This window comes from Musca autumnalis, unplaced genomic scaffold, assembly GCF_047663935.1.
Source record: "Musca autumnalis isolate F117 unplaced genomic scaffold, ASM4766393v1 scaffold_4, whole genome shotgun sequence".
NCBI classification, from domain to species: domain Eukaryota; kingdom Metazoa; phylum Arthropoda; class Insecta; order Diptera; family Muscidae; genus Musca; species Musca autumnalis.
The window spans coordinates 249,137,519-249,164,024 of record NW_027411977.1 but is presented as its reverse complement, the minus strand read 5'-3'; the positions used below and the strand labels follow the sequence as shown (position 1 = coordinate 249,164,024).

The following is a 26,506-nucleotide window of genomic DNA, read 5'->3' as shown; positions in this document are numbered from 1 at the left end:
CTGATTACTGTGATAACTTATAAGGGTAGGAAATTAAGAGTAATATTGAAATTACAATCATTCAATTAATATTATAATTAAAAAGCCTGTTATTCGCGAATTAGTTAAAGTCGGTTGATGCGCATCCGTTTTTGGATACAGCGAATCAATCTCTGTCAAAATTTATGCATATTTCGATGTTTCACTCTGGGGCCATTGTGTGCTACCAGTTGCATCATACACTGCAAAAAACCTTAAAGTTGGTAAAAGTCGCGCAATGTGCATACGATTTTGATGCGCATCCGGTTTCGTCAGCGCCTATCAAAAATACGTCCAAATATACCAATTTTAATTAGATTCTTCAAGAACCGCGGATGTGCCTCCACATTCTATTTTTGGTGAAAAAACCATATTACACGCGAATCTATGTAATTTATCACACGCGTTTTCGCAAATATTATAATCGCGTATAAAGGATTCCATTTACGTAAAAAATTTCAAGAAAATCGCGGTTTAGTACGCGGATTTGTCGAAATAATTTTTTGCTGCTTTTCCTATTTTCAGGGTATCTATATCCGCGGTTTTAGTGGAGTGATTCGATCGCGGAAGGTCTCATTAGATCCGTCGCGTAAAAAAACTAAATTCACGCGGGGTACAAAGGAAATTGAATGGCACTTGTAAATTTTAAACGCAAAAAATAGGTTTTTTAAAAAAAATCACGCATCAAATATTGGCCTTTAGACTCCAATTACTAGGATGCTGTAAGGAGCACACTCATGAGATATGCATTAAACGACGTAGAATCAAGAGTTTTATAATCCTAATGTGAGTTTTGAATATTATCTTGTTGCGCGTCCGAATTATTAAAACAATTCAAAAAACCCCGAAATTCCGGCTTCAAAATGTCAGCATCAATTTTAGGTGGATGCAGTGGATATATCGAAAAATAATACACTAGTATCATATTGCCCATGAAGTATTCTTTGAGTCTTTTTGTGGGCATATGTCTATAAAATGTAAGGTTAAGCCTAAAATCGGAAGGGAGCATAAAAAAACTTGTTGGCTTCAACCCATTTTTACCTATTTTTCTACATTGATGCCAACACAGCTTCCACGTAAATTAATTTTAATGGTCGGCCTTATGGGATTCCTCCTAAAACACTTCAGTTTAAAGAATGTATATCATACTATTTAGAATATGTTAACAGTTCGCGAATTCTGAAAGGGTGAAACTCGGATTCATCGATTGTAAAAAATTTTTGTTTTTCGCCATATATACTTTATAGGGTGGAAATGATTATTCAATACGTTGCAAATGGAAAAAAAGAAAACATCAATTGTCTAACAATCTACCCCTGAGTAGCACCGAACCTGGTACCCAAGTGCCAACAATTGACGTAATTCTGGAGCCCAACTGTTCCATCTCAGAAAGAGTAAATACCTTATAAAGTGAATTAAGTGGTTGCAGTAATGAATCCATTATTACCACAAATGGACCCCCGTAGACAACCCCTAACAACATGAATACATATCTTAAGACTCTAACAAATTGGTCAAGCAAAGGCGCCCAGTACCACATGTTAAAAATAAAATAAATAAAATGTTTCACATAAAATATGACACATATCTTCATTTATTCAGACCAAAAAACAAAGCTTTGCAATATTTTGTTGTTGTTGCTATTATTATTGTTTTAAACTTATTCTTATAACAATATTTAAAATATTTTTTTATTTCTAAAACTATAACTTATTTCTAAATAATAATCCCAAATTAAGATTTATGATGATGCAGGTTTCAATTTCAATTTTTGCCATATAAAACAGAATCTTCCCATAGAATGAAATGAAGAGAATTAATAAGCCTCACCAGATGTTTACGGATGCTTTTGCGTGGCAGCTTGCTATGGTTAGAAATATTCACTGTATTTTAATTTTTGCCAACCACGACATTGCCTTCTGAGGTCTCTGTAGCTATTGGGTAGACCGTAAAAGAAGTAAATGGCCAGACCTGTGGATCGACATAGGAGGATTAGAAAGGGAGAAATAAATAAGAAACGGTTTGAGACATTAAGGAATTAAGGACTAGTTTGGTTTGTGTTGTTTGTTTTTGTTGTTTTGTAACCATGCCAACGGCTTCATGCATTTTAGTTCTTTTTTTGTTTACATTTTAGGTTAGGTGGTATTTGTGTTGCAGTGGTTAGTTTTGCAAAATTTTGAAAGCCGGGTTAATGTTATAATTCGGTGGTTTGTTTTGGTTTAACTGATCTTAAAGTTCTACGAGTTTCATTGATCATGCTGGCCGATAAGTTGTTGAGATTGCTTTGTGATTTAGTCAAGTTTTCCCTCGGAATCTGCAGTGCCTGTTCTTCTGCAACTGGGGGTTCTTCAGATTTGGGTCTTCTAAGTTCTACATCAGGTTGGGTTTGGGTTTTGTGAGATGGTCCACGTTTTAATATGGCCTCGAGCTTTTGTTTAAAAGGAAGTTCTTCGTTAGTAACTTGGGGTTCACTCAACTCCACCAATATTTTGGGCTTAGATTGTTCATCCTGTTTTAATAACTTGTCCAGGCTGGGACGTTCTCTGGGCCGGTTGCTTAGAGTGTTAATGGTTTTGTAAAGCACTGGATCGAATTTGGGAGGCTTGGGAATGGTTTGTGAATTCGTTGTTGTTGCTGCACCTAATTTAGGTTCACTGTCTATGTGGATGTCGCAGCCTTCAATGGCTTTTAAAACTAATTTTCTAACATCAGCTTCGCTTTTGGAATGTTTGAGCTTGGGTCGTACAGTTGTCGTTTCATCGTCATTTGGTGTGGAGGTGGGATCTTTTAGAGATATCGGCTCAGGTGGTTTCATTATTAGTTGGCTTAGTTTATTGCGAAATTTTTCCGAATGTAGAGGATCTTCAATTGACGTTAAGGATAATAAGGACTCTACAGATTGGGCACGATTATCGGGATAGATGGTGTTAGGATCGGTAGCATTTGTTGTCGTTGGTTCCTGAGGAATATCACTGGCCAGTTGCTTTTGTTTCTGCTCCTCATGGTGTTTCTCCAAGGCCATCCACAAACGAGGACTATTCAGAATTTCCTCCACCAATTCCATTGCAACTTTCTGTTTCTCCTGATAGTTTTCTTGAATACCCGAATCTACACTAGATGGTGTAATGTTCTCTTCGGCGCCCTCTGCTATTTCAGAACCATCACTGCTGCTGCTGTGTACCGTGGCTACTGTTGTACTTCTAATGACACTGGGCACCATTTCCGAGTCGACGCTAATCTTACGATCATAGAAGGGTGCATCATATAGACCATCATCCTCAGTTTGCAGGACATCATCCAACATGGCTATAACCGATTTCTCCTCTTCTGTGGTGGTATCCAGTTTAGACAGTGACACTGAATTTGTGGCTTCATCTGGATCTTTGCAAACCTGGCCTGAGCAATGTGACTTATCACTTTTAGTATCTTCCACATAGTTTATTTGACCATTGGGCTGCTTGATGACCATCAGATCATCGCTAACCTCATTCATGTCCATTATTTCATCTAAACTCTTGACGGAACGTTCATTTTGCTGCATTACTATCGTGGTGGCTGTTGAGACATTGGACACGGCTTTGAAATTGCCGGAAATGCCTGGACCATCCCGACTCGCTTTAAGCAATTTCTCAAATTCTATGCGCTCAGGATGTCTCTTGGCTGGATTTTTTATATCATACATGCACCAACATGCAATAAACATAGGAATACCTAGTGTGACAATAATGTTAACCAGATTAGTAGACTACGAGATACCAAAAGATAGGGAGCGAGAGGGGGTGTGTGTGTTTCAAGTGGGATTAGTTTGGTGATGAGTGTGTCACATGCATTAGCTAAGCCAATCGTAGTGAAAGGATGATTAAATGGAATGAAAATGCCTCCATGTTTCAACCACTTACCAATGGCCATCCATACTCCAAATCTTATCCAAGTCATAGTATCCAGCTGTAGCATTAAATAGATGTTGATGAAAATACTAATGGCTGGCACCAAGGGCACTAGAGGTACCCTGAATACCCGGACATAGGCCTCTCGAGGCTGTAAACATATGGCAATAAGCACCAACAGGGTGAGTAGCAGCAAAACGATCAGCAATACCAAAACCCAGAGTTGGTTATTGATCAAGGCATCATATGCCTGCATAAATACCAGGCCAATGCCCATGGATAGCAGACCTAGAATATAGTGAGGGTAAATTTTGTTGGTTTTGGATATAAACTTTATAAATCAACTGTCAACTACTTACAAAATAGGGTAATAAGGGTGCCTACAATTCGTGTGGTAAGCTCGTTGGGTATATTAACTCGGCGGCAGTTAAACAACTGCAATAATACTGTCTTAAACGTGGCTCGTTCGCCTTTGGATGTTAGCAGAGAATGTTCCGAAACACTGTGACCATTACCATTGGCATGGCTGTGATTAGCATTACCATTGGCGTGGCCATTTTCTGCAATGGTTTCATGATTACCAAAGGTCTCGGAATTGTCCATGTAACGCAAAATGGTAATGGATATGGCCACCACACTGTATGCCAAGAGGGTACCAATTGACAGAAGATTTACCAATTGGGCCAAATCAAATAAGCCGGCAATCAAAGCTGAACGGAAATAGAAGAAGGATGAATAGATGATAAAAATTAGATATAAAATGGATGAAAATGTATGCTCACCGGTTATTATTGCTGCAAAGATGGAACCAATTACAGGCACCCGATAACGTGGATGTATGCGTCCCAAAAAGCGAAACAACAAACCATCCTGGGCCATGGAATACATTACACGTGGCAGTGGAAACAGGGCTCCAAATAAACTAGCCAACAGACCAACTAAGCCGCCCACCGAAACAATCCACATGGCAAAACTCCAACCAACTTCTTTAAAGGCACTGGGTAAAGGAGCATTGGCATCTTGCAGATAATAGGGAACCATAAGTGTAAGGACCGTTGAAACGCCAAAGTAACATAGGAATATCACCAGCAATGAGAGCATTAAGGAGCGGGGAATATTTTTACGTGGATTGCGTACCTCTTCGCCGGTCGTAGCAATGCAATCAAATCCCACAAAACCAAAGAAACAGGTTGCAGCCCCTTTTAGGGTGCCAGTGAAGCCAAAGGGAAAGAAACCTCCTAGGCCAAGATCGGTGCCTTCGGGTAAATTTGTGGTATTTGTGGTGCTTGGGTCGATGGTCCAGTTTGACCAGCTTGCTAAAAAAGAAATTTCAATTTATTATTAGAATGAGGGAAGGTGTGGGCACGCACTGCAATTTCTAAAGGCAGAGTTTTCGGAGAAGGGAAGGTAAAGATAAATACTGATTTAATGTATACTCCTTTTTCAAAGAATGCGGAACATGAGAGAATGCGGAACATAAGGAGAAATTAAAACAAAAATTAAAATGCCAAGCTTTTTTCGGATGTCAAGCTCAAAAAATTCATTTTCACATATTTTGTTTGGCGGTTGTTGTTGTTGTAGCAGCAGGAAACCTACGTAGAAGCATAGGTTTTATGCTGCTGGCCGAAACACTATGGTTTCCGACCAATCTGGGTCGAAAGAACCCGCTGATATTTTGACGATGAAAAAAGCCGCTTGTGGCTGTATATTAAATTTGGACTCGTCGATACATTTGAGAGTCAGGTATCATCAGGTTTCATAATGTCCACTAATCTCTCCAGACATGGTTGTAATTTTCAATACTCACATTTTATAGCTCCAGCAACAATGACAAATAACAAAATGAATATATTGAGGCACGTGCAAAAATTATTGGCAAGTGCAGAAGTTTCCACACCAAAAGCCAGAGCAACTGTTAAAATAAAACAAAAAAGTTAACCAGAAATGGACATTTTATAAAGTTTAGAAGACCTACCTCCAAATACCACTACCAAACCAAAGGCAAAGAAATCAAAATAACTGCCCAAAAACGAGGCATTCATTGGTGATATTTCGGCAAAGGTGGTTTTTAACGTGTCATTGATTAATGTGTCCAGATACAAACTGATGCCGCGACACACTGCTGCTGTGCCAATCATATATTCCAATATCAAATTCCAACCAATGACAAATGCAGCAAATTCTCCAATGCATACATAGCTGTAGACATAAGCTGAGCCAGCTTTGGGTACACGGGCGCCAAATTCAGCATAGCAGACACCTAGCGAAGGGAAAATGAGAGAGGGGAGAAAATGAAAAAATCATCAGACAATGAAATTGAGCGCTCACGTAAATGAGTTGATCTGCCGATAAAACCACATACAACTATTTTTATGGGATTAAATCGTTTTGTATTAATTACCTGCTAAAAGTGACGCCAAAGCGGCTATTGCAAATGAAAGTATTACTGAGGGACCTGCTTGATCTTTGGCAATTTGTCCAGCAAGTACATAGACACCAGCACCCAGTGTGGAGCCCACACCCAAGGCAGTGAGATCAAATAAACCCAAGACACGATTGAGTTTGCTATCGCTCTCAGCACTTTCCTGGGACAGAGGTTTCCGACGCGTCAAGACTTTCCAATATGAAGGCTGTTGGACCATTGTCGTGTTCTTTCGAATTTAGAAATAGAACTGAAAAAGAAAAGGAATGAAAATTGTGTAAATTTTAATAAGAAAACAACAACAAATAACAATGGGATTAAGGCAGACTACTTTGAAAAACAAAAAATAGAAGGTCTGCGGTTGAATCCCTGCGGTGGTAAATCTGTTCAGTATAATGTTGGCTTACATTTCCTGAGTATTTCAGCCATGAAAAACTTCTGTAAAGGGGAGTGTAGTTAGGCATGCCGTTCGAATTCGGCGATGAAAAGTAGATCCCATATCATTGAGCGAATATGAATCAGAAATCTGCCTTTTCTCTTCAGGGATGTTTTGGAAACATATTTACTCGAATGGGTGTATTTTAAAATGGGAATTACATTAAAATGTCTATAAAAACAAAACCAAAAAGAGATTGCCCTGTGGCTGAATAATTTGTCAGTTTTTAATTGATACTACGCTTGGGATTGTTCACAGTTAAACGTTGAGCAATTTGTTTAAAAAACAACAACAACAATATACACAAATAAATAAAAAATTCTATATACATTTTTTATAGAGGTTAAAAATCGCATTACTTTTTTGGTAAAGCTGAAACAAATCTAAAGAAAGGCAAATTCCGTTGGGTTACTTAACAGCTATTATCGTATGATCTAAAAGGACCGGTTAAAGGGGCCAAAAGTCATTAAAAATTACAATATTTGTGGGGTAACGCGGGGCGGGTAACAAATCGCCGCTGGCTAAAACACGCCAATGACAAAGCTGCCCCACGTTACCCTGTATATTGCAGGCACACAATCTTTCCAATCTTCATAAAACTTTTTAGGTGTTTCAGTCGAGTGGATCTTCCATAAGATAATTTAAGATTCAAATAGTGAAAATTGTAATTTAAAAATTTTACCTAAACTCTAAGTCAATTTAAATAACAGTTCTTTTACTTCCTTCACTAGAAATATTAATTCTAGTTTGTTCTAGCAATACCGAGGGCATACAATTTATTTATACAATTTACAGTCCATGGACACCATCACCATCTTATCTTTTCAACAGAAAAATCCTTCCGTAACTAATTGAAACCGGTTTATGGACCAAGAACGCTGCAACTGCTACTACCGACTGCTGACTGCAATGCAAATCACTGCTCAGTTCTCAATGCCGCCTACAATCTGCATTTTCGATCGGTCACAAAATGCCAATAAAAAATCTACGTCGTTTATAAAGACAATCAATCGTAAAACTAAATTATTTTCAGACACAGCGTTCTAGTTACAATGTAGAATTAGAAGCCCCCCGATTTATTGTTAGGACAAAAATCATAACAAAGACACAGGCAGACAGACAGACAGTATATCAGAGTTAACGGCAAAATACAATTCAAGTGGCGCATACATTAATGTTTCTCGATGCACATTGAACCTTTATGTACAGTTGGCGGGTTATCTCTCTTTTGAAAGGAATAAAATATTCTATTTTAAGCTTCTACAGACAGGGAAATTTGGAGCATAACATCAACAATAACATGCTACGTTTTTTGTCCAGCTGTTATGTTGTGTTGCCAAGAAGGTGGATTGATTCGCAACAAGTAGGCTAGGTTGAATGACTTGTCTGAGTTTAAGGCATATAAATCTGATTAAAGTTTGCCAAAGCGGATCGATATTAATAAGCTTTAATACGTTTATACATTGGCAATAAGTAAATAAACAAGTACAAAATCCTCAGCCGTAATTTATCTTATAAAAACGATTACAAATTAAAATAGAATTTATTATCCAAATGGTCTTTGTTGTCGTAGGCACAACTTACGGGTGATTATTACAAAAGGTGGACTTTCCAATGAAAATTATGTCGTTGTATATCAGGACCTCGCGGTAAAAATTTTAAGACGAACCTTGAAAATCCCTTTAATTAAAATCGAAAATGTTTTAACTTTTGTGGGGGAAGCTCTAGATCTTGATGAGAGTTTGAACTGGATATAGTTATTCTTATGAAGCTCACTAGACAGTGCAAATTGGACCAATGGGTTTTTATAGATTTCGACCCATTACACTGTGCAGCACAAACAGAGGTACTATAAACATTTTCAAAGATTTCGTTTGGATTTTACGGCCTTATCGAAACCTATATATATTTTGAAGTTTTCGATTTCAGGTATTTTGAAGTTTTTATCCTCGCTTTCGGTCTAATTGCATGTAATTCGTAAATAAATAACAAATAAAAAACATTAAGTTCGGCCGTGCCGTATTTTTTTTTATCCCCACAATAAAACATTTAGAACTAAAATTGAATAATTAGTTTCTTCTTACGTGCAAAAACTGTTTCCACGGATACCTCAAATGCCCAGATAAGACAAAAAAATATCTAAAATATCAAAGCCAAACTCATGACTTCAAAGGCAGCGCAAAAAAGGCGTTTATCATGAAGAAATACAAGTCAACGGCCAAATATCCGTGGTTGTATTAAAACACATTTGCATTTGAAAAACCAAAAGTTCTAGGACAGAGAAGCCATCCCACAGTCGATACGTCTGAAGAGCTGCTCAACTAACAGCGAAACCAGGTCACGTAATTTGGTGACTGTGTGGGTTCGAGTCCTTGGCTTTCTTTTTTCACTTGGAACATTTTTTGATCATCAAGCTTAACTCTAAACGAGAAAATTAATAAAAATCTAAATTTTCTTCATTCTGTTGGTACCTTTATATGGGGGATAGACCAATGTGAACGATTATTGGTGGAGGAGTTTCGGGACCTCTGAGATCTTCAAATATCAAATTACAGCTAGTTCGGTTAAAAGTTGTAGCTAAAATCCTCAAAATGCCGAAAATTGCGAGGTTCTATAGGGGCTATACCAAAAAATTTACCTATGTGGACGATGTTTGGTGGAGAAGTTTGTGACCGTTGGAAACCTTAAGTATCAAATTACAGATAGTTCGGTTAAAAATTGTACTTAAAATCCTCAATATACCGAAAATCGGGCAGCACCGTTTTATGGGGGATATTCCATAACATGGACCTATGTATATTAACGATTTTCGGTGGAGAAGTTTCGGGACCACTGAGAACATCAATTGTCAAATTATAGCTAGTTCAGTCAAAAAAAAAAGTAAAATCCCCAAAGTAGCTTAAATCAGCAGGTACCGTTAAATTGGGGGCTATACCAAAACGTGAACCTATCTTGGTAATTTTTAGTGGAGAAGTTTGTTGGTCATTAGATGTCGAATTTCAGCTAAGTTGGTCTAGAAATGTAGCTAAAAGCCTCAAAACAACTTGAATGGGGAGGTACCATTATATGGCGGCTATACCCAAATGTGGACCTGTCTTAGCATTTTTTGTTTTCTGTTATTGGGAACCTCAAATGTCCAAGTTCAGCTAATTCCATCAGAAAATGTCACTAAAATCCTCAAAATACTTTAAATCGGGAGGCACCGTTTTATGGGACCTACATATACCAAAATGACCTATCTCCACCATTTTTGGTGAGAAGTTTGTTGACCTCTAGAAATTCCAAGAGCCAATTTGGGCGGAAAATTATTTCATATTAGATCAGAGTATTTCATGGTGGAGGGTATAGAAAGTTGGGCCCGGTCGAACTTATCTTAGCCCTAGAGTAGTAGAACTCATTTGTCAAACAAATCAAAATCTATAAAAAATATAAAATTTTACATAATTCTGAAATTTTGGTCAATAGCTTTACACGTTACCTTTACAAGATATCTTCTAAATTCTGTGCTCCACAATTCCTCAGAATATCGTGAATCTGTAAAATGCTTACTTCATGTTATTTCAGAAGTAGTTTATACAATACATTTGGCAAGTCGTACATACAGCAGATTCGAAGATGGACTTTATAGGTTCACTTCTTTCCCACAAATTTCAAACATTAATCATTGAAAACAGTTTGCGATCTGTTCCCCGTATACATTTAACCTTTATTTCGGAAAGTTCTCTCAGTTTTTTTTACAACACAGATGTATTGAAAAAACAAGTAAAAACGTGCTAAGTTGGCCGGGCCGAACTTTTCATACACTCCACCATAAAATATTCTGAAGTAAAACGGAATAATTATTTTCTTTCCTGTCCACAATTTTAGGAGGAGATATTCCGTGACCACTTATAACTAAATAAGGTAAAAAATCATAAAAAATGTATTCAATCGGTCGGGAACCTTATATGGGGCTAAATCAAAGTATGGACCTATGTTTTTGGTGGAGAAGTTTTGTGACCACTGGGAAACTCAAATGTCGAATTGCAGATACTTTGATCAAAAATTGAGGCTAAAATCCAAAAAACCGAAAATGGGGAGATACCGTTGTATGGGGGCTCTACCAAACCATGTAGTTGGGTCAAATGGGGAGGCGCCGTTATATGGGGACTATACCAAACCATGGACCTACGTTGACAATTTAAAAAGGGGGGGGGGGGGGTGTCTATACAGAAACATGGACCTATGCTGACAGTTTTCGGTGGAGATGTTGCGTGACAAATGTCGACTTACAATTAGTGCGGTCGAAATTTGTAACTAAAAACCGAGAATTGGGAGGAACCGTTACATGGGGGTTATACCAAAACATGGACCTATATTGACATTGACCAAAACGTAGACCTCTGTTCACAGTTTTTGAAGGTGATATCGTTATCACTAGGAACCTCAACTGTCAAATTACAGGTAGTTCGTTGAAAAATTTTAGCTAAAATCCTCAAAATACCAAAAATCTGGAGGTACCGTTATATGGGGGCTATGGGGGCCAAAACATGGACCTATGTTGACAGTTTTAGGTGAAGATATTTTGTTAGCACTGGGAACCCCAAACGTGAAATTAGGTAGTTCGGTAATACAATATAGCTAAAATCCACAAAATACTGAAAATCGGGAGATACCGTTATATGGGGCTATAACAAAACATGGACCTATGTTGACAGTTTTCGGTGGAGATATTTTGTGATTACTAGGAACCTCAACTGTCAAATTACAGGAAGTTCGGTAAAAAATTTTATCTAAAATCCTCAAAATACCAGAAATCTGGAGGTACCGTTATATGGGGGCTATACCAAAACATGGACCTATGTTGACGTTTTTTAGTGGAGTTATTTTGTGACCACTGGGAACCCCAAAAGTGAAATTACAGGTAGTTCGGTGAACAGTTGTAGCTAAAATCCAAAAATCAGGATGTACCGTTATATGGGGGCTGTACCAAAACATGGACCTATGTATGTTGACAGTTTCAGGTGGAGATGTTTTGTGATTACTAGGAACCTCAACTCTCAAATTTTAGCTAAAATCTTCAAAATATTTTAGCTAAAATCTTTAAAATACCAAAACTCGGGAGGTACCGTTATATGGGGCTATACTAAAACATGGACCTATGTTGACGGTGTTTAGTAAAGATATTTTGTGATCACTGGAACCTCAAACGTGAAATTGCAGATAGTTTGGTCAAAAATTTAGCTAAAATACCCAAAATACAGAAAAACGGGAGGTTCCGTTATATGGGGCTATACCAAAAAGTGGTCCGATACAGCCCATCTTGGAACTTGACCTGCCTATGGGAAAAGGACACTCGGGTGCAAAAATATAGCGCTCTAGCTCAATTATTGCGAACACTAGGGTAATTACAACAGACGGACAGACGGACATATCTAGATCGTCTTAGAATTTTTTACTGATCAAGAATACATACATATATACTTTATATGGTCGCAAATGATTATTTCGATGTGTTACAAACAGAAAAACAAACTTAATATACCCATAACCATATTGGGTTTCCTTAACTTTTATGCCACAGTTTACACGCACACACTATTCTTATGTTTGGGATTTTGCTACATTACTGACATACTTATTTTTGAAATGGTCGCTGTAAGATAAGAAAGTATATTCTTTCCAAAATAGCATTTCGACAAATTTAAAACTTTGCCGATATGCAAGCCAAGTACATTGCTACTTTCCACTGTTATGCGTCACAGTATTGCAGAGAATCAACATAAAAATGTTGATAGTTTGTCGAAAATCAACAACAACCTATGGTCCACCGTGCTGTTTGTGTCTATTTTTAGATTCACTTTGGCAGTTTTGTTGAGAAGTGTATTACTCATTTATTATTAAAGTAAAGGTTTAATCTTAGGTTTGTTGTTGTTCTTTTATTTATAAACAACGAAACTGAGATTAAACTGCATTACTCAAAAGGTCCAAAACGGTAACTCACTCAGAAAAAGAGAGACAGACAGATATGGCTAAATTGCTTTATAATATAGCCCTATTAAACATAAGTCTGAGCATATACGTAAGGTAACAATTCAACATTTATTATCCAAGGCCTTTTACTTTAATATTTTAATCTTTGGATATCTTCACGAAGTTTTTAAATATTTCATACAGATACAGCAAAAAAACTTCTTAAAAATTCTCAATGAAGATAAGAAATTTATGTCTAGGTTATGTTTACTATGCCAACAACAAAAATAAACAACTTATTTTAAATGGGGATAAAAAGCAAATTGTCAAAAAACTGTGTTCCCCCATTCCAGTAATATGGCAAAAATCTTAGACAGATAAGATTGAATTAGAAAGAACAAGAAAAAAATTAAATAAATATTAAGAAATATAAAATACAGACATTGCAATATTTGCAACATCTTAAAATATTTGTTTGATTTATATCACTTTTGGTACCTACATATATCTTGATTCAAATCGATTTATGGATATCCTTGGAGCTGTCATAAAATCACAATGGAGATCGCAATATCTACATACAGTATGCAAAATTCAAATCGTTATAAATTACATATTTTATATGCAAATAAGAAACAGTTGATGGAAATTACTATTACGTAGAAAGATTTAAAAATAAAAGAACAAATTTTGATTTAATTCCGTCATTTAGGTATAGATGGCGTCTGTGTGGGTGGCAATGTTCGTATTCGTACACCTAGAAGCACTGTATATTTGTGGTATTTAAGGACTTTTTGACCAAAAATACATTAATTTTTATCCTTTTCTTTTTTTGGAATGTCTGTGCTGTGGAAAAATGTAGAAATAACGACAATTTTATTAAAAAATTTGTATGAATAAAAAGTCGGCCAAACATTTTTGACGAAAATAGCTAACAGCAGTCCATCTGCAACAATTTTCGTGTTCTCATACAAAAAAAAATGTTGCTAGCTTTTGCAAATGCAACAAAACTTAGTCCCACGGACGCCCAATGTTGCGACGAATCTAGGTGTACTAATACGAACTTTGCCAACCACACATGCGCCATCTATAACTAAATGACTGAATAAATTTAAAATTTATTCTTTTATTTTTACATACTTGTTCTTTATAGTAATTCCCATCAATTATTTCATATTTGCATATAAAATATAGACCTTATAACGATTATTCATATTTAGGGATGTACGAATATGAACTTTGCACACTGTGTATACGTATGTACATAAAAGAACAAAAATATTATTCCATGACTGATTCATCAGCGGCCAGAAACGGCTGAAGCTTGAAATTTACGGGTCACTCTTGGCACGGAGGTTTTCGGAAATTGGTACTAGAAGGAGCTAGAATTCTGAAATTTGGACTGAGGGACACTGATGGAGTGTGAGTTAGCTGTACTAAAGGGTACAAAAGGTACATTATTGGTCTTGTTAGACATTATATTTCCACGTTTCTTCTTCAAATGAGGTTTAACAAAAGATTGTTTAAAAACTTTCGAAGTAAAGCATATAAACAATTCACGGTGTGCCTTAACCAAATTTAAATGGAAGGTGCTTACACCTGGGAAGATTTTGCAGTTTCTGAAATTACAATGCTCATAGATGAGAAATATCAAGAAACAAAAAAAAAATCGCCGGAGGGATTTTCAAATAAATCGCGATTTAAGTTCACATTTCTTTCACATTCTTTAGGTTTTCACGATTTTGCTTGGAAACCGCTAGTCCTATGTAAATGGGCCCAAAGAAAATGTTGTAGCTGTGAAAATTCACCACAAGAGTGGCCTGTATGATATTTTCGTAGATTTTACCGTTTCTGAGATATAGAAGTTCAAATTGAGACAATGCACTATAGGTAATTTGCCCTGTTTTTGAGGCAAAAAGTCGATTTTGCAACTTTTAATAATAATAATTTTTTAGTTGGCATTGAAAAAAGAACATGTCAAAATTTATTAATATGAATGACATTTTTCAAAATAGCGTCATTATCGCGAATTAAATCGCAGTCAAAGTGAGAATTTCGAAGAAGAACTAAAAGAATATATATTGTAAGGCATATTTCAATGTACTTAAAACCGCGGAAAAATAAACCAAATATAAATATATGTAAAATGGAATAGATTGGCAATTGCGAGAGGAATTTATTTCATATATAATATAGCTTAAACATTTTGGGTAGCGACCAAAAAACACAAAAAGTCAGAAATAAATATTTTATTTTTCTTCAACTCACTTCATATAGACTTATACTAAATTGGCCGTGTTTGGCCGTGATTTTGCCACCTATAACACATTACTGAAAGTCTTCTGCATTGGTATTACTAGGTTTCAAACCCCGATTTTGACCGTTTTTTGATATTTATGAGATTTTATTAGGTTACTTCTCAATAAAAAGTCTTAAAATTGTGGAAGTTTGGTTTGAGGAAATAAATAATAAGTGTAAAAAATATAGTTGTATACAATTTCATTGCAAGTAAAATAAGTAATGGCGACAAATTGTTCGGTATATCCGTGGTTTTCTATAAACGGTACGGCAGTACTGAGCTTTATTTTATCTCTCTATTACATATTAATCATTAATACGGTTTAAAAGAGTACTAAACTCGTCTTTATTAACGTATATTCAAAAAATATACAAAACTGTAGTAACAATTCGTTGGAAAATCTACTCGCGGGGACAAAATTTGTGTTACTTACTACCGTGATCGTTTTCATCAGTTTGTTGTGCATAAGAAAACTAATGAAAATGGCATTGGAAAAAATAGCTTTGTTCGTTATATACGTAGTTGCTTATAACCGTTGTTCCTTATATCCGAATTTATCTGTAAAAATCTTTGTTTTATCCCAATTTTACACATAAATAATTTAAAAAGTTAAAAAATCCTTTAATTCCGCTGTTATTAATTTTTGTCTCAAAAACAGGGCAAATTACCTATAGTGCAATGTACTGACTGTATCGGATTTTTATATAAATCGCGATCAAAATTCACAATTTTAGGTTTTCACGATTTTGCTTGGAAACCGCAAGTAGTATCGAAATGCGTCTAAAGAAAATGTTGTAGCTGTGAAAATTCTCTACAAGACTGAGGTAGGTTTTACCATTTTTGAGATATACAGGTTCAGTTCAAATTTTTAGGTTTTTTTCTTAAGTCTTCAAGATTTTGCTTGAAAACCGCAATCATATCAAAATGAGACTAACGAAAATGTTAAGCTGTGAAAATTCTCTACAAGATTGGATGATTTATTTTTTCCTAGGTTGTACCATTTTCAAGATATATAAGTTTAATTTGGGAAATTGAAGTAATGACATTGTTTTACATTCAGTGCATTGTCTCAATTTGAACTTCTATATCTCAAAAACGATAAAGCCTACGAAAATATCATAAAGGTCAATGTTGTGGAGAATTTTCACAGCTACAACATTTTCTTTACGGCCATTTACATAGGAAGAACCCCTAAAAATGTGAACTTAAATCGCGATTTATTTGAAAATCACTCCGGCGATATTTTTTTCACCTATGAACATTCCAGTTTCAGAATCTGCAAAAACTTTCCAGGTGTAAGCACCTTCCATTGAAAAATAAGTTAAGGCGCATCGTCTAACTTGATATTTACAGTCTCTTTCTGAAAATTTTCGTTGTTGAATTCAATACAAATACCAAACAAGTCAAACTGCGTTAAGTTCACCCGGGCTTCACTTTTTATACCCTCCATCGTGAAATATATTTTTAGACCAGATTTCAGCCATTTCGGTTAGAAAATGTTTCTAGCAACATTTAAATCCCTTAAAGAAGACTAAAACATTAGAATTCCCAAAATCGGGAGATGCTGGGGTTCATATAGCCCCAGTATCTCCGTCAAACCACATATACCGACAATTCTATACAGTAATGTTTTATACACCTAACGGAGACTCAATAGTATATATAACTGGGTTTGTATTAGAGCTTTTTTCCGGGTTAGCTTTTTTATCCCCTTCACCATATGGAGGGTATAATTAAATTTGTCATTCCGTTTGTAACACATCGAAATATTCGTCGGAGACCCTAAAAAGTATATATATATTATTGATCAGCATAAAATTCTATGTCGATTTGACCATGTCCGTCCGTCCGTCCGTCCGTCTGTCTGTTGAAATCAAGATACAGCTCGCAATTTTAAAGATTTTCTCCCGATTTTCGGTATTTTTAAGGTTTTAGCTTCATTATCCTACCAAAATGGCTAAAATTTGGTACGTAGTCTTCTTTAGGGGTATAAAACTTTCCCCCAGAATTTTGTCGGTATCGGTCCATGCCTTCATATAGCCCCCATAGAACGGTACCTCCCGATTTTCGGTATCTTGAACGTTGTGGCCTCAATATTCCACCGAAATGGCTGAAATTCGGTATTTAGACTTCGTTGGGGGTACTGAAACTTCCCCTTTAAATTTGTCGGCATAGGTCCACGCCTTCATATAGCCCCCATGGAAAGGTACCTCCCGATTTTTCGTATTTTGAAGGTTGTGCCTTCAATATTCCACCAAAATGGCTGAAATTTGGTATTTAGTCTTCAATGTGATATAAAACTGTTCGCCAGAAATATGTCTGTACAAGTCCGCGCATTCATATTGCACATGACTAAAATTCGTCGGTATAGGTCCACGTTTCGATATAGCTCCCATAGAACGGTACCTACCGATTTTCGTAATACTGAAGATTGTGACGTCAATATCCAACCGAAATGGCTGAAATTCGATATTTCGTCTTCCAAGAGTTATAAAATATTCCAGAAGAGTATTATCAGTATAGGTCCACGTCTTCCTATATCCCCATAGAAGCGTACTTCTTGATTTTCGGTATTTTTTAAGTTTTAGCCATATTATCTTACCGAAATATAGGAAATTTGGTATTTAGTCTTCTTTGAGCCTAAAAACTTTCCGTCAGAAATTTGTCGGTATAGATCGAAGTTTTAAAAAAGCACCCATAGAATGAGGCACCACATTGTTTTACCGAAATTGCTGAAATTTAGTATTAAGTCTTCTTCATACACGAATGGAAACTAATTATTCCATTTTACTTCAAAACAACTTGTGGTGGAGGGTATAACAAGTTCGGCCCGGCCGAACTTAACGCCGTTCTTACTTGTTATGAGAATTTATTTGACGTTTGACGTTAAATCCCGTTAAGTGCAAACGGGGTATTTAGTCTCCATTACGAGTATAAAACATTACTGCAGAGAATTGTCGGCATATGTCCATTTCTTTTGAATGACGTGGCTAAAACCTTAAAAATACCCCCAACGAAAACTAAATACCCGATTTTCGAATGTACCTTAAAAGTACCAAAAATTGGTGGGCTCCGTTCTTTTTGAGCTACACAAAAATGTAGACCTAAATATCCCATTTTCAATACCAAACATTCTATTAAACATTTCAATAGAAATGTCGAGCCATATCTTGATTTCAACACGGAGACGGACATCGTTATATTGACTTTTATGCTGATCAAGAATATAAATATACTTTTTACGGTCTCCGACTTATGGCGGCTGGTATAATAAATATGAGAACATAAAGGGTTCTATCTTCAACGTTCAATGTGATAAAGACCATTCACAATTTTAGATGTGAGGGGCACCTAAGTAAGCTGAGTTGAGGTGAAACTGGGAAGTCGGATGCAAGCTGGTAGCGCTATTAGAGTGTGTTGGTGGTGAATTGAAATGCTAATATAAACTTTTCTCAAACATTTTGACATAATAACCTACATACATTTTAATCTTTGTTTTTTTTTTCAACAAATGACAATTTTTTTCACATGAGAATTGTACACCTAATAAGAAAAATCAACAAAAAGTGTATCTAATATTTATGTATGTTCTTATAATACAATTACAAAATTAATTTGTAATTACATATTTATTTACGATAAGATTTGACCGCTCTGCGTTATTTTCTATTTGTCCTATAAATAGAGCGACTTAATCGTCTTAGAACCATTTTTTTATATTGAAAGTGAAAATAAAGTCATCAGTCACAATATTGGGGTGAACATGTGACAATAAACATATTTAATTATGAAACAGTTTACTGCTCCTAAATCGAATTCACCTTAATTTGTTATGCGAAAATAAAAAAGCCAAAACTGAAACCATTACCCATTTATAAGCAATAAAGATAAGATGTTTTTTTGTTGTTATTTAAAGAAAATTAAAGAGGAAATTACACAGCAATCAAATGTAAACAAAATTCTTGTTATGTTTTGAGGTTGACTCACCTTAATGATGGTAAAGATTTTCCCAAAGGTGGTGGGTGGTAGAATTGATTATTTTTTTTTTTTAATATTTTTATGGTAACAAAAATATATAAATTTTAGCACTTTTTGTATTGGAATTTATTTCACTTTTATTTTCATTCCATTTAATTTTTTTTTTCACACGTTGTAACACCGACAAATTGCCTATTTTGTGATGGACCCCTTAACCGCTTAGCTCAACGTTCACAGAGCGTTTAAAATGATCGACATTATACGATTCATCATTTTCTTCTAAGTACAAGCCAGCCATACAGCCAAGTGAAATGAAGTGCAGGCAAAAAAATGAAAAAGGAAGAAATATTTGCAAAAATGTCATACTCAACAGAACAATAACAAAAACAACGCGATATGACACACGCACACCCGTATAAAGTAATTGTAAAAAGATATGACGACGACGACGGCGACGAGAAGAACTCAACATCATTTAAAAGACAATAAATGTATCTCAATGATACTGATAAGAATACAACAACAACAATAACAACAGCAATATACAATCGAGACAGTTACACCACTACAGTGATACTATAGTAAAAGAACATAACAGAGATTTTATACCATTGATGCTCAGAAAAGTTGGTGTATTAGTAGTGGTAAGACACTCTTTCCATTGCTAAACAATGACAAATCAAAAATAAAGAGAGAATACGTGTGGTTTGTTTCCACTTTTGTGTAAGAGGGCGAGCATCGCTGTTTTATACTAACGACTCTCACAACTATCTATACGTGTTGGAAGAGAGAGAGAGGTAATTTGTAACTGCCGTATTCAAAATCAATTGTGAGAAAGTGAATTGTCTTCCATTGACAATCGATTCTGTTTTATTCATTCTCTTATTGCAAATATTCTTATTTGGCTGCTGTTTTGATGTTTTAACTGCTGTTAAAATATTTAACTACAACAAGTTACACCGAGGATCATTTCGATAAGTACAAACATATATCGAAATAATCAGGGCAATCATGAATTAAAAATTCCGTGCGGAATTTGTTCCCTTTTTCCAATTTTACAATCAGGACAATCATGAATAAAAATTCCGTGCGGAATTTGTTCCCTTTTCCCAATTTCACAAATTTTTATTTCCGTATTTAAGTTAAAAAAGGGAATATTTTTGTCGATTAGGCGAGAATATTCCGTAATTAGGTGTTTTAATATATTGATGTTTCCATGTTTTAATATATTGATTTTTAAAGAATTTCACCTTTTTAAATTAATTTCCGTTCGGAAAAATTCCGAAGGAAATATTCATGAATATTTTATTTCGGTATTTATGTCCAAATAGGAAATACTTTTTTGTCGATTAGGCGACAATGTTTCAAAATTAGGCGATTCAAGTCGTTTTCTACGTTTTAAAATATTGATTTTTAAAGAATTTTACCATTTTAAATTATTTTCCGTGCGGAAATATTCCGAGGGAAATATTCATGATTGCCCTTAATAACAAAACAAATAACAAATAACAAATATTCCCGCCCTTTAAGAATCCGAAATACCAAGCCATCGGTTCAGTCGAATTTATCTAAAACGGACACCTCTCACGGTGCTCTTGAACCAGCTTTAAATGGAGGGTGCTTACACCTGGGAAGATTTTGAGGATTCTGAAACTACAATATTCATAGATGAGAAAAATAAAAAAAACCTAAAAAATCGCCGGAGCGTTTTTTTAATCAATTGCGGTCAAAGTTCACATATTTAGTGTGTTCTTAGGTTTTAACAATTTTACTTGGAAACCGCAAGTCGTATCAAAATGGAACTAAAGAAAATAATGTTGCAGCGAAAATTCTCAACAAGTTTGTGATTTATAATATTTTCGTTGGTTTTACCATTTTTGATATATAGAGAAGTTCAAATTTGGACAATTCACTGACTGTATCGTCTCCTTACAAAACAATGTCATGAATGCAATTTCCCAAAAAAACCTAACAAAAAAAAAAAACTAAAAATGTGGACCTGAACTTCTATATCTCAAAAATGAAAACCTAGGAACAATCACAAAAAACCTAGGGTGACGTAAGGGATGGAAGATACCAAGAAACGGTCCTGACCAGTTTTAACATGGCAAAGCCCAGGATTTATCATGGTCCCTCTTTCATGTCAAGTGGACACTGACCTCCCCGTGGTGTCACCTGGGGAACTGCCTTTAACACCCGTTAAAGGTAGTGAGCTAACATGTGCCGCGCGCCCTCCCCCTAGAAAAAACAGCCTACTATGAAAAAACGAAAGAAAAAAAACAAACCCCTCTAAAGTTGATGAACCCCGCAAACGTTTTAAGGACCATGATCTGCGAATCTGCACCTGGAATGTTCGCACTCTTTATAGAGAAGGTGCAGTCTCCGCATTGGCAGACGTACTTGAAAAGTACAAGGCCGACATTACTGTCATACAGGAAATACGATGGAATGGGAAAGGCGTCACAACAACACCTAAAGGTGACGCTCTGTATTATAGCTGCAATGACGTAAAGAATGAGTTTGGTTGCGGATTCGTAGTTAGTCGGAGACTAAAACATCTGGTATCAAGCTTCACCCCAGTGAATGAGAGACTTGCTGCAATTCGAATAAAAGCTGAATTCTTCAACATCAGCTTTATTTGCGCTCATGCTCCCACTGAAGAAAAGGACGAACAGACCAAAGATATATTTTACGAGCGCTTAGAAGAAACATATGACCGTTGCCCTGCCCATGACATTAAAATCATTCTAGGCGATTTTAATGCCAAAATTGGAAAGGACAATATCTTTGGCCCAACCGTCGGGAAATTCAGCCTCCACAGTGAAACATCTGACAATGGTATGAGGCTGATAAGCTTTGCAGCTGCAAAAAACATGGTAGTTAGCAGTACCAGATTTAATCATCTCGATATTCATAAGGGCACCTGGCTGTCTCCAGATCAAAGAACAAGTAATCAAATTGATCATGTTGTGATAGATGGAAGACATTCATCGAGCGTGTTGGATGTATGATCGTTCCGAGGAGCAAACACAGATTCGGCCCACTACCTTGTTGCAGCAAAGGTACGTACCCGTCTAAACGTTGCAAATAAAGCACGAACAGACACAACGCGGAAGTTGGACATCGATAGGCTGCAAACACAACAGATAGCCACAGCATATTCCACTCAACTAGCCCAATTGCTTAATGCGAGCACACCTTGTCCCGATAACATAACAACACAATGGCAAAATATTACCCACTCCATGCAAACAGCCGCAAAATCCATACTTGGATTCCAGAGACCTCCACAAAGGAATTCATGGTATTACCAGGAGTGTCGTGCTGCTACCGAAGAGAAAAATGCGGCATATAGGGCTACTTTACAATCCGTAGCCACGCGCAGCGCACGAGAGAGATATCGGGAGAAAAGGAGAGAAGAGAAACGTCTTTTACGCAAGATAAAGAGAGAAATGGAAAAGCGGGAGTGTGAAAAAATCGAGATGTACAGGAGCCAGAATGAAGTCCGAAAATTCTACCAAAGAGTGAAGCATCAAACTGATGCCTTTGGTACATGCACATCCTCCTGTAGAGACCAGCAAGGTAATCTGGTAACAGATACAGATAGCGTGCTCAGGATATGGATAAGGAAAATTTTTCCAAACTGTTTGTATCCAATTGTAGCGAAGTCGACGAAGATACCACAGATCCAATCCCAGAAGATGGTATTGAATGTATACCACCCGGCCAAGATGAGGTAAAGACAGGAATAAACCGGCTGAAGAATAATAAGGCAGCAGGAGCCGATGGCCTACCAGCCGAGCTGTTTAAAACCGGGGGCGACACGCTGATAAGGTGTATGCGTCAGCTAGTTAGCTCCATCTGGCAGGAAGAACGCGTACCCGACGATTGGAACCTGAGCATCCTGTGTCCCGTCCACAAGAAAGGAGATAAGACTGTCTGCTCCAACCATAGGGGCATAAGTCGTCTCCTTATTGCGTATAAGATATTGTGGTCAACGAAATAATTGGACCATACCAATGTGGCTTTAGACCTGGCTAGTCCACCATTGACCATATATTTACCCTGCGGCAAATCCTGGGGAAGACCCAAGAGATGCAGATCGACACATATCACCTTTTTGTCGATTATAAGGCAGCATTCGACAGTCCCCTCCGATCAAAGGTATTCCATACAATGTCTGAATTTGGTATCCCCGCAAAGCTCATCCGGTTTTGTAAGATGACTTTAACTGATACTAGGTCCTCAGTTAAAATTGGAAAGAACCTCTCCGAACAATTCAGTACCAAAAGAGGTTCCAGACAAGGAGACAGCCTTTCGTGTGACCTATTCAACATTTTGCTGGAAAAGGTAATACGAGATGCTTATGCTGATGGCATAGACATCATGGGACGATCAGCAAAGGAAATAACTGATACCTTTAGGAAGGTAGAAGCAGAATCTGCGAATGTGGGTCTGGCGGTAAACGGCGAAAAGACCAAATTGATGGTGTCGACGCGCAAAAGAGGTACCTATAATTTTGAGGTAGTTAAAGACTTCGTCTACCTCGGCACTGCCATAAACACTACAAACAACATCAGTTGTGAAATAAGAAGAAGAATTGTATTGGCCAACAGATGTTACTATGGTTTAAGTAAGCAATTTAAAAACAAAGCCACATCTCGTCAAACAATAATGACGCTTTACAAAACACTGATACTACCCGTGCTAATGTATGGCTCCAAAGCATGGGTAGTGCTTGGTGTATTTGAGAGGGAAATTCTTCGAAAGATCTACGGGACGATTTGCGTTGACGGTGAATATCGACGTCGTATGAACCACGAGCTATATCAGCTATACAACGACATCAATATAGTTAAACGTATCGAGATGCGATTGCGTTGGCTAGGCCAATCTTAAGAATGAGCGATGATGAACCCGCTAAAAAGGCGTATAAATTCGAGCCACATGGCGGTGCACGCAGAATTGGCAGGCCAAAGAATAGATGGCGCAGACAAGTCGATGATGATATGACAAGGCGCGGTATTCCAAAAAGCGAAGCACGAAACAGAGAGAATTGGAGATCTTTTCTTAGTTCGGTCTATGGAACAAATGTTCTGTAATGGGCCAGCTAAGTAAGTAAGTAAGAAACAAATCATAAGGGTCAATCCACAACATTTTCTTTAGCCCCATTTCCAAGCAAAATCGAGAAAACCTAAAATAAACCTAAAAATGTGGACTTTGACCGCGATTTATTTAAAAATCCCTTCAGCGATTTTTTCTTGTTTTTGGATTTTTCACATCTATGAACATTGCTGTTTCAGAATCCGCAAAAACTTTTCAGGTGTAAGCGGTTTTTATTTAAAATGTAGTTAAGGTGCACAGTATATGACATTGTTTTATAAAGAGACAATACCGTCAGTAAATTGTGCCAATTTGAACTTCTATATCTCATAAATGGTAAAACCTTCGAAAATATCGTAAAGAACAATGTTGTAGAGAAATTTCAATGCTACAACCTTTTTTAGTTCCATGTTGATAGGGTTTGCGGTTTCCTAAAATCGTGAAAACCTAAAAAACCCCTAAAATGTGATCTTTGGCCGCGATTTATTCAAAAAGCGTTCCGGCGATTTTCTTTTGTTTTTTTATTTTTCTCATCTATGAACATTGCAATTTCAGACTCCGCAGAAACTTCCCAGGTAAGCACCTTCCATTTAAAGTTGGTTCAAGAGCACCGTGCTCAATAACGAATCTGTTTACAAACAAAAATTAGAATTCCCACATAAAACAGTCACTTTATAATGAATTTTCTCTACAACGTAGCAATCCTATGTATCCAGCAGCTGCGTTATAGAGAAGTTCGACTGTATATCGATTGGAAAAAATGTAATTAGAATCCTGAAATTATCTCAAATCGGGTGTTATATTAACCCACATCCCTTATAGAAAAATTTTAAAATATTTTTTAGGTCGACCGATTTTAGGAATTTTTGAGGAATTAGACGCGTTTAAATCAAATTGATTGTGATTGGATTGTCTTATTTTTCAGTATAACAAAATTCTCACAGAAATTGTCAATAAAGGAATCGACTGATATTAGGTATTTCGAAAGCACAAATTTCATGTATGTAGCTTAAATTTTGGAGTTCATAATTGGTATTTAATGTTCATAAAGGGTTCTTTACGTTCTTAATGGAATTTCCAACCGTATTGGCTATAAACCACAATCAGTTGGTGAATTTAAGAAGTTAGGGTGGAAGAATTCAATAAAATATTTCTGAAAACTGTACCTAAAATAATGGTCTGCAGTGTAGGCCACTGTCTATGTAAATTACTCGATACACAACACTCATCTGTTGCATATTTGCCAATTTCTTACAAATTAAAATGCAATATTAATTTGAAATTATACTTAAAGGCACGGGATGCCCACACACTTGTATGCATACATACATATTCAACTACGTCATTAATAAATATATTTATATCATGGTGGTTATTTTTTTTGATACGCTTGAATTGTTAATGATCGGTCACTTTCAGTTTTAAACATGCAATCAATAATAGAATATTGATTAATTTCTGTTATATGTTGTTGTTGCTTTTTCACTTTATTTTATTAAAAAAATTCATTTTATTTTTGTGGCTGAAATTTTTTTTGGATTTCAAACATCCAAATTTAGATGACAATGATATTGCTGCTACTGATAAGGATGCGGACAGGCTGTGTCATAATACACGGCATTGTTGTTGTATTCTTTTTTTTTTCAAATACGATCGTGTCTAAAACGGCTATGTAAACAAATCATTACGAGAGGTACCTATCTCACACGCATCCACCGTAAACTCTCTCGTATTGTTTTTTTTTCGTTTTTCGACTCAGAAATACTAAAACTTTTGTTTTACGTTATCGCTTCGAGAGCAGAAACAACAAAATCACCCAGGTACGCGCGTTGAGGTATAAACGGAGTGGGACTTGAACTAACGCGATCTCATTCAACGTCGGTCCAATTGTTTTGAATTCAAAAATAAGACTAATTTAGTAATTGTTGCTGCCGGCATCAAGTACCTGGCAAGATAGCCAGCCGCAAACGACGACGATTGCTGGCTGTGCTCTGGATCGAGAAATGCCTAAATAAAAAGTAGCAATAACAACAACACTGGTTAAAATAATAACAATAATAACGAAGTACAAAGAAAAACAAGTGTCAACAAACAAATGAACAGATAAACACACAAACACACGGACCGACATTCATTCTAGTTAAAACAACGTACTCGCATACCTGATCGGTTGATGATACTCCTCAAATAATTCGGGCAATTATTTTAAAATATTGTTGTAGCGCTTTTTTTTAATCGGGCAATCAATAAAATGCATTTACATTTATGCATACATACATATGCCGAAAAGTGTATTTTTGTGTGTAGGGAATTTTAAAAATTGGCTTGCAAAAAAATAATGCAATTCGCACGTCACTTGTTGAACGCTTTTGGAATATAAAACAGAAGTTATGATTAACGTCTGGCTGGGG

The 26,506-nt window shown here is 36.3% G+C and overlaps 1 protein-coding gene across 14 annotated transcripts; it reads right to left on the bottom strand.

The window, feature by feature from the left end:
- Positions 1–1,589: 1,589 nt before the first annotated feature.
- Positions 1,590–26,081, bottom strand: LOC141404309 (cationic amino acid transporter 2). Of its 14 annotated transcripts, none has more exons than XM_073987806.1 (9): positions 25,793–26,081; positions 19,002–19,184; positions 6,307–6,577; positions 5,881–6,165; positions 5,713–5,817; positions 4,688–5,221; positions 4,265–4,615; positions 3,918–4,193; positions 1,590–3,729 (listed from the first exon to the last, which is right to left on the bottom strand). In XM_073987806.1, exons 3-9 carry the CDS (start codon positions 6,545–6,547, stop codon positions 2,213–2,215), a joined length of 3,309 nt encoding a protein of 1,102 aa, XP_073843907.1. In that variant the 5' UTR covers positions 6,548–6,577; positions 19,002–19,184; positions 25,793–26,081; the 3' UTR covers positions 1,590–2,212. The 14 variants fall into 14 exon arrangements, with proteins under 14 accessions (XP_073843907.1, XP_073843903.1, XP_073843911.1 ...); XM_073987802.1 differs by having other exon boundaries at positions 19,002–19,271; positions 25,793–26,007; XM_073987810.1 differs by having other exon boundaries at positions 1,590–1,989; positions 19,002–19,271; positions 25,793–26,007.
- Positions 26,082–26,506: the final 425 nt, after the last annotated feature.

What these genes read in the sequence shown, in the direction of transcription:
- LOC141404309 (XM_073987806.1), bottom strand. Translation starts at nt 6,547, where the DNA reads ATGGTCCAACAGCCTTCATATTGGAAAGTCTTGACGCGTCGGAAACCT. An exon ending in TGTTGCTGGAGCTATAAAAT is followed by an intron (nt 5,222 to 5,712) that starts GTGAGTATTGAA and finishes TTTCTTTTTTAG; the next exon opens with CAAGCTGGTCAAACTGGACC. An exon ending in CTTTGCAGCAATAATAACCG is followed by an intron (nt 4,616 to 4,687) that starts GTGAGCATACAT and finishes ATTTCCGTTCAG; the next exon opens with CTTTGATTGCCGGCTTATTT.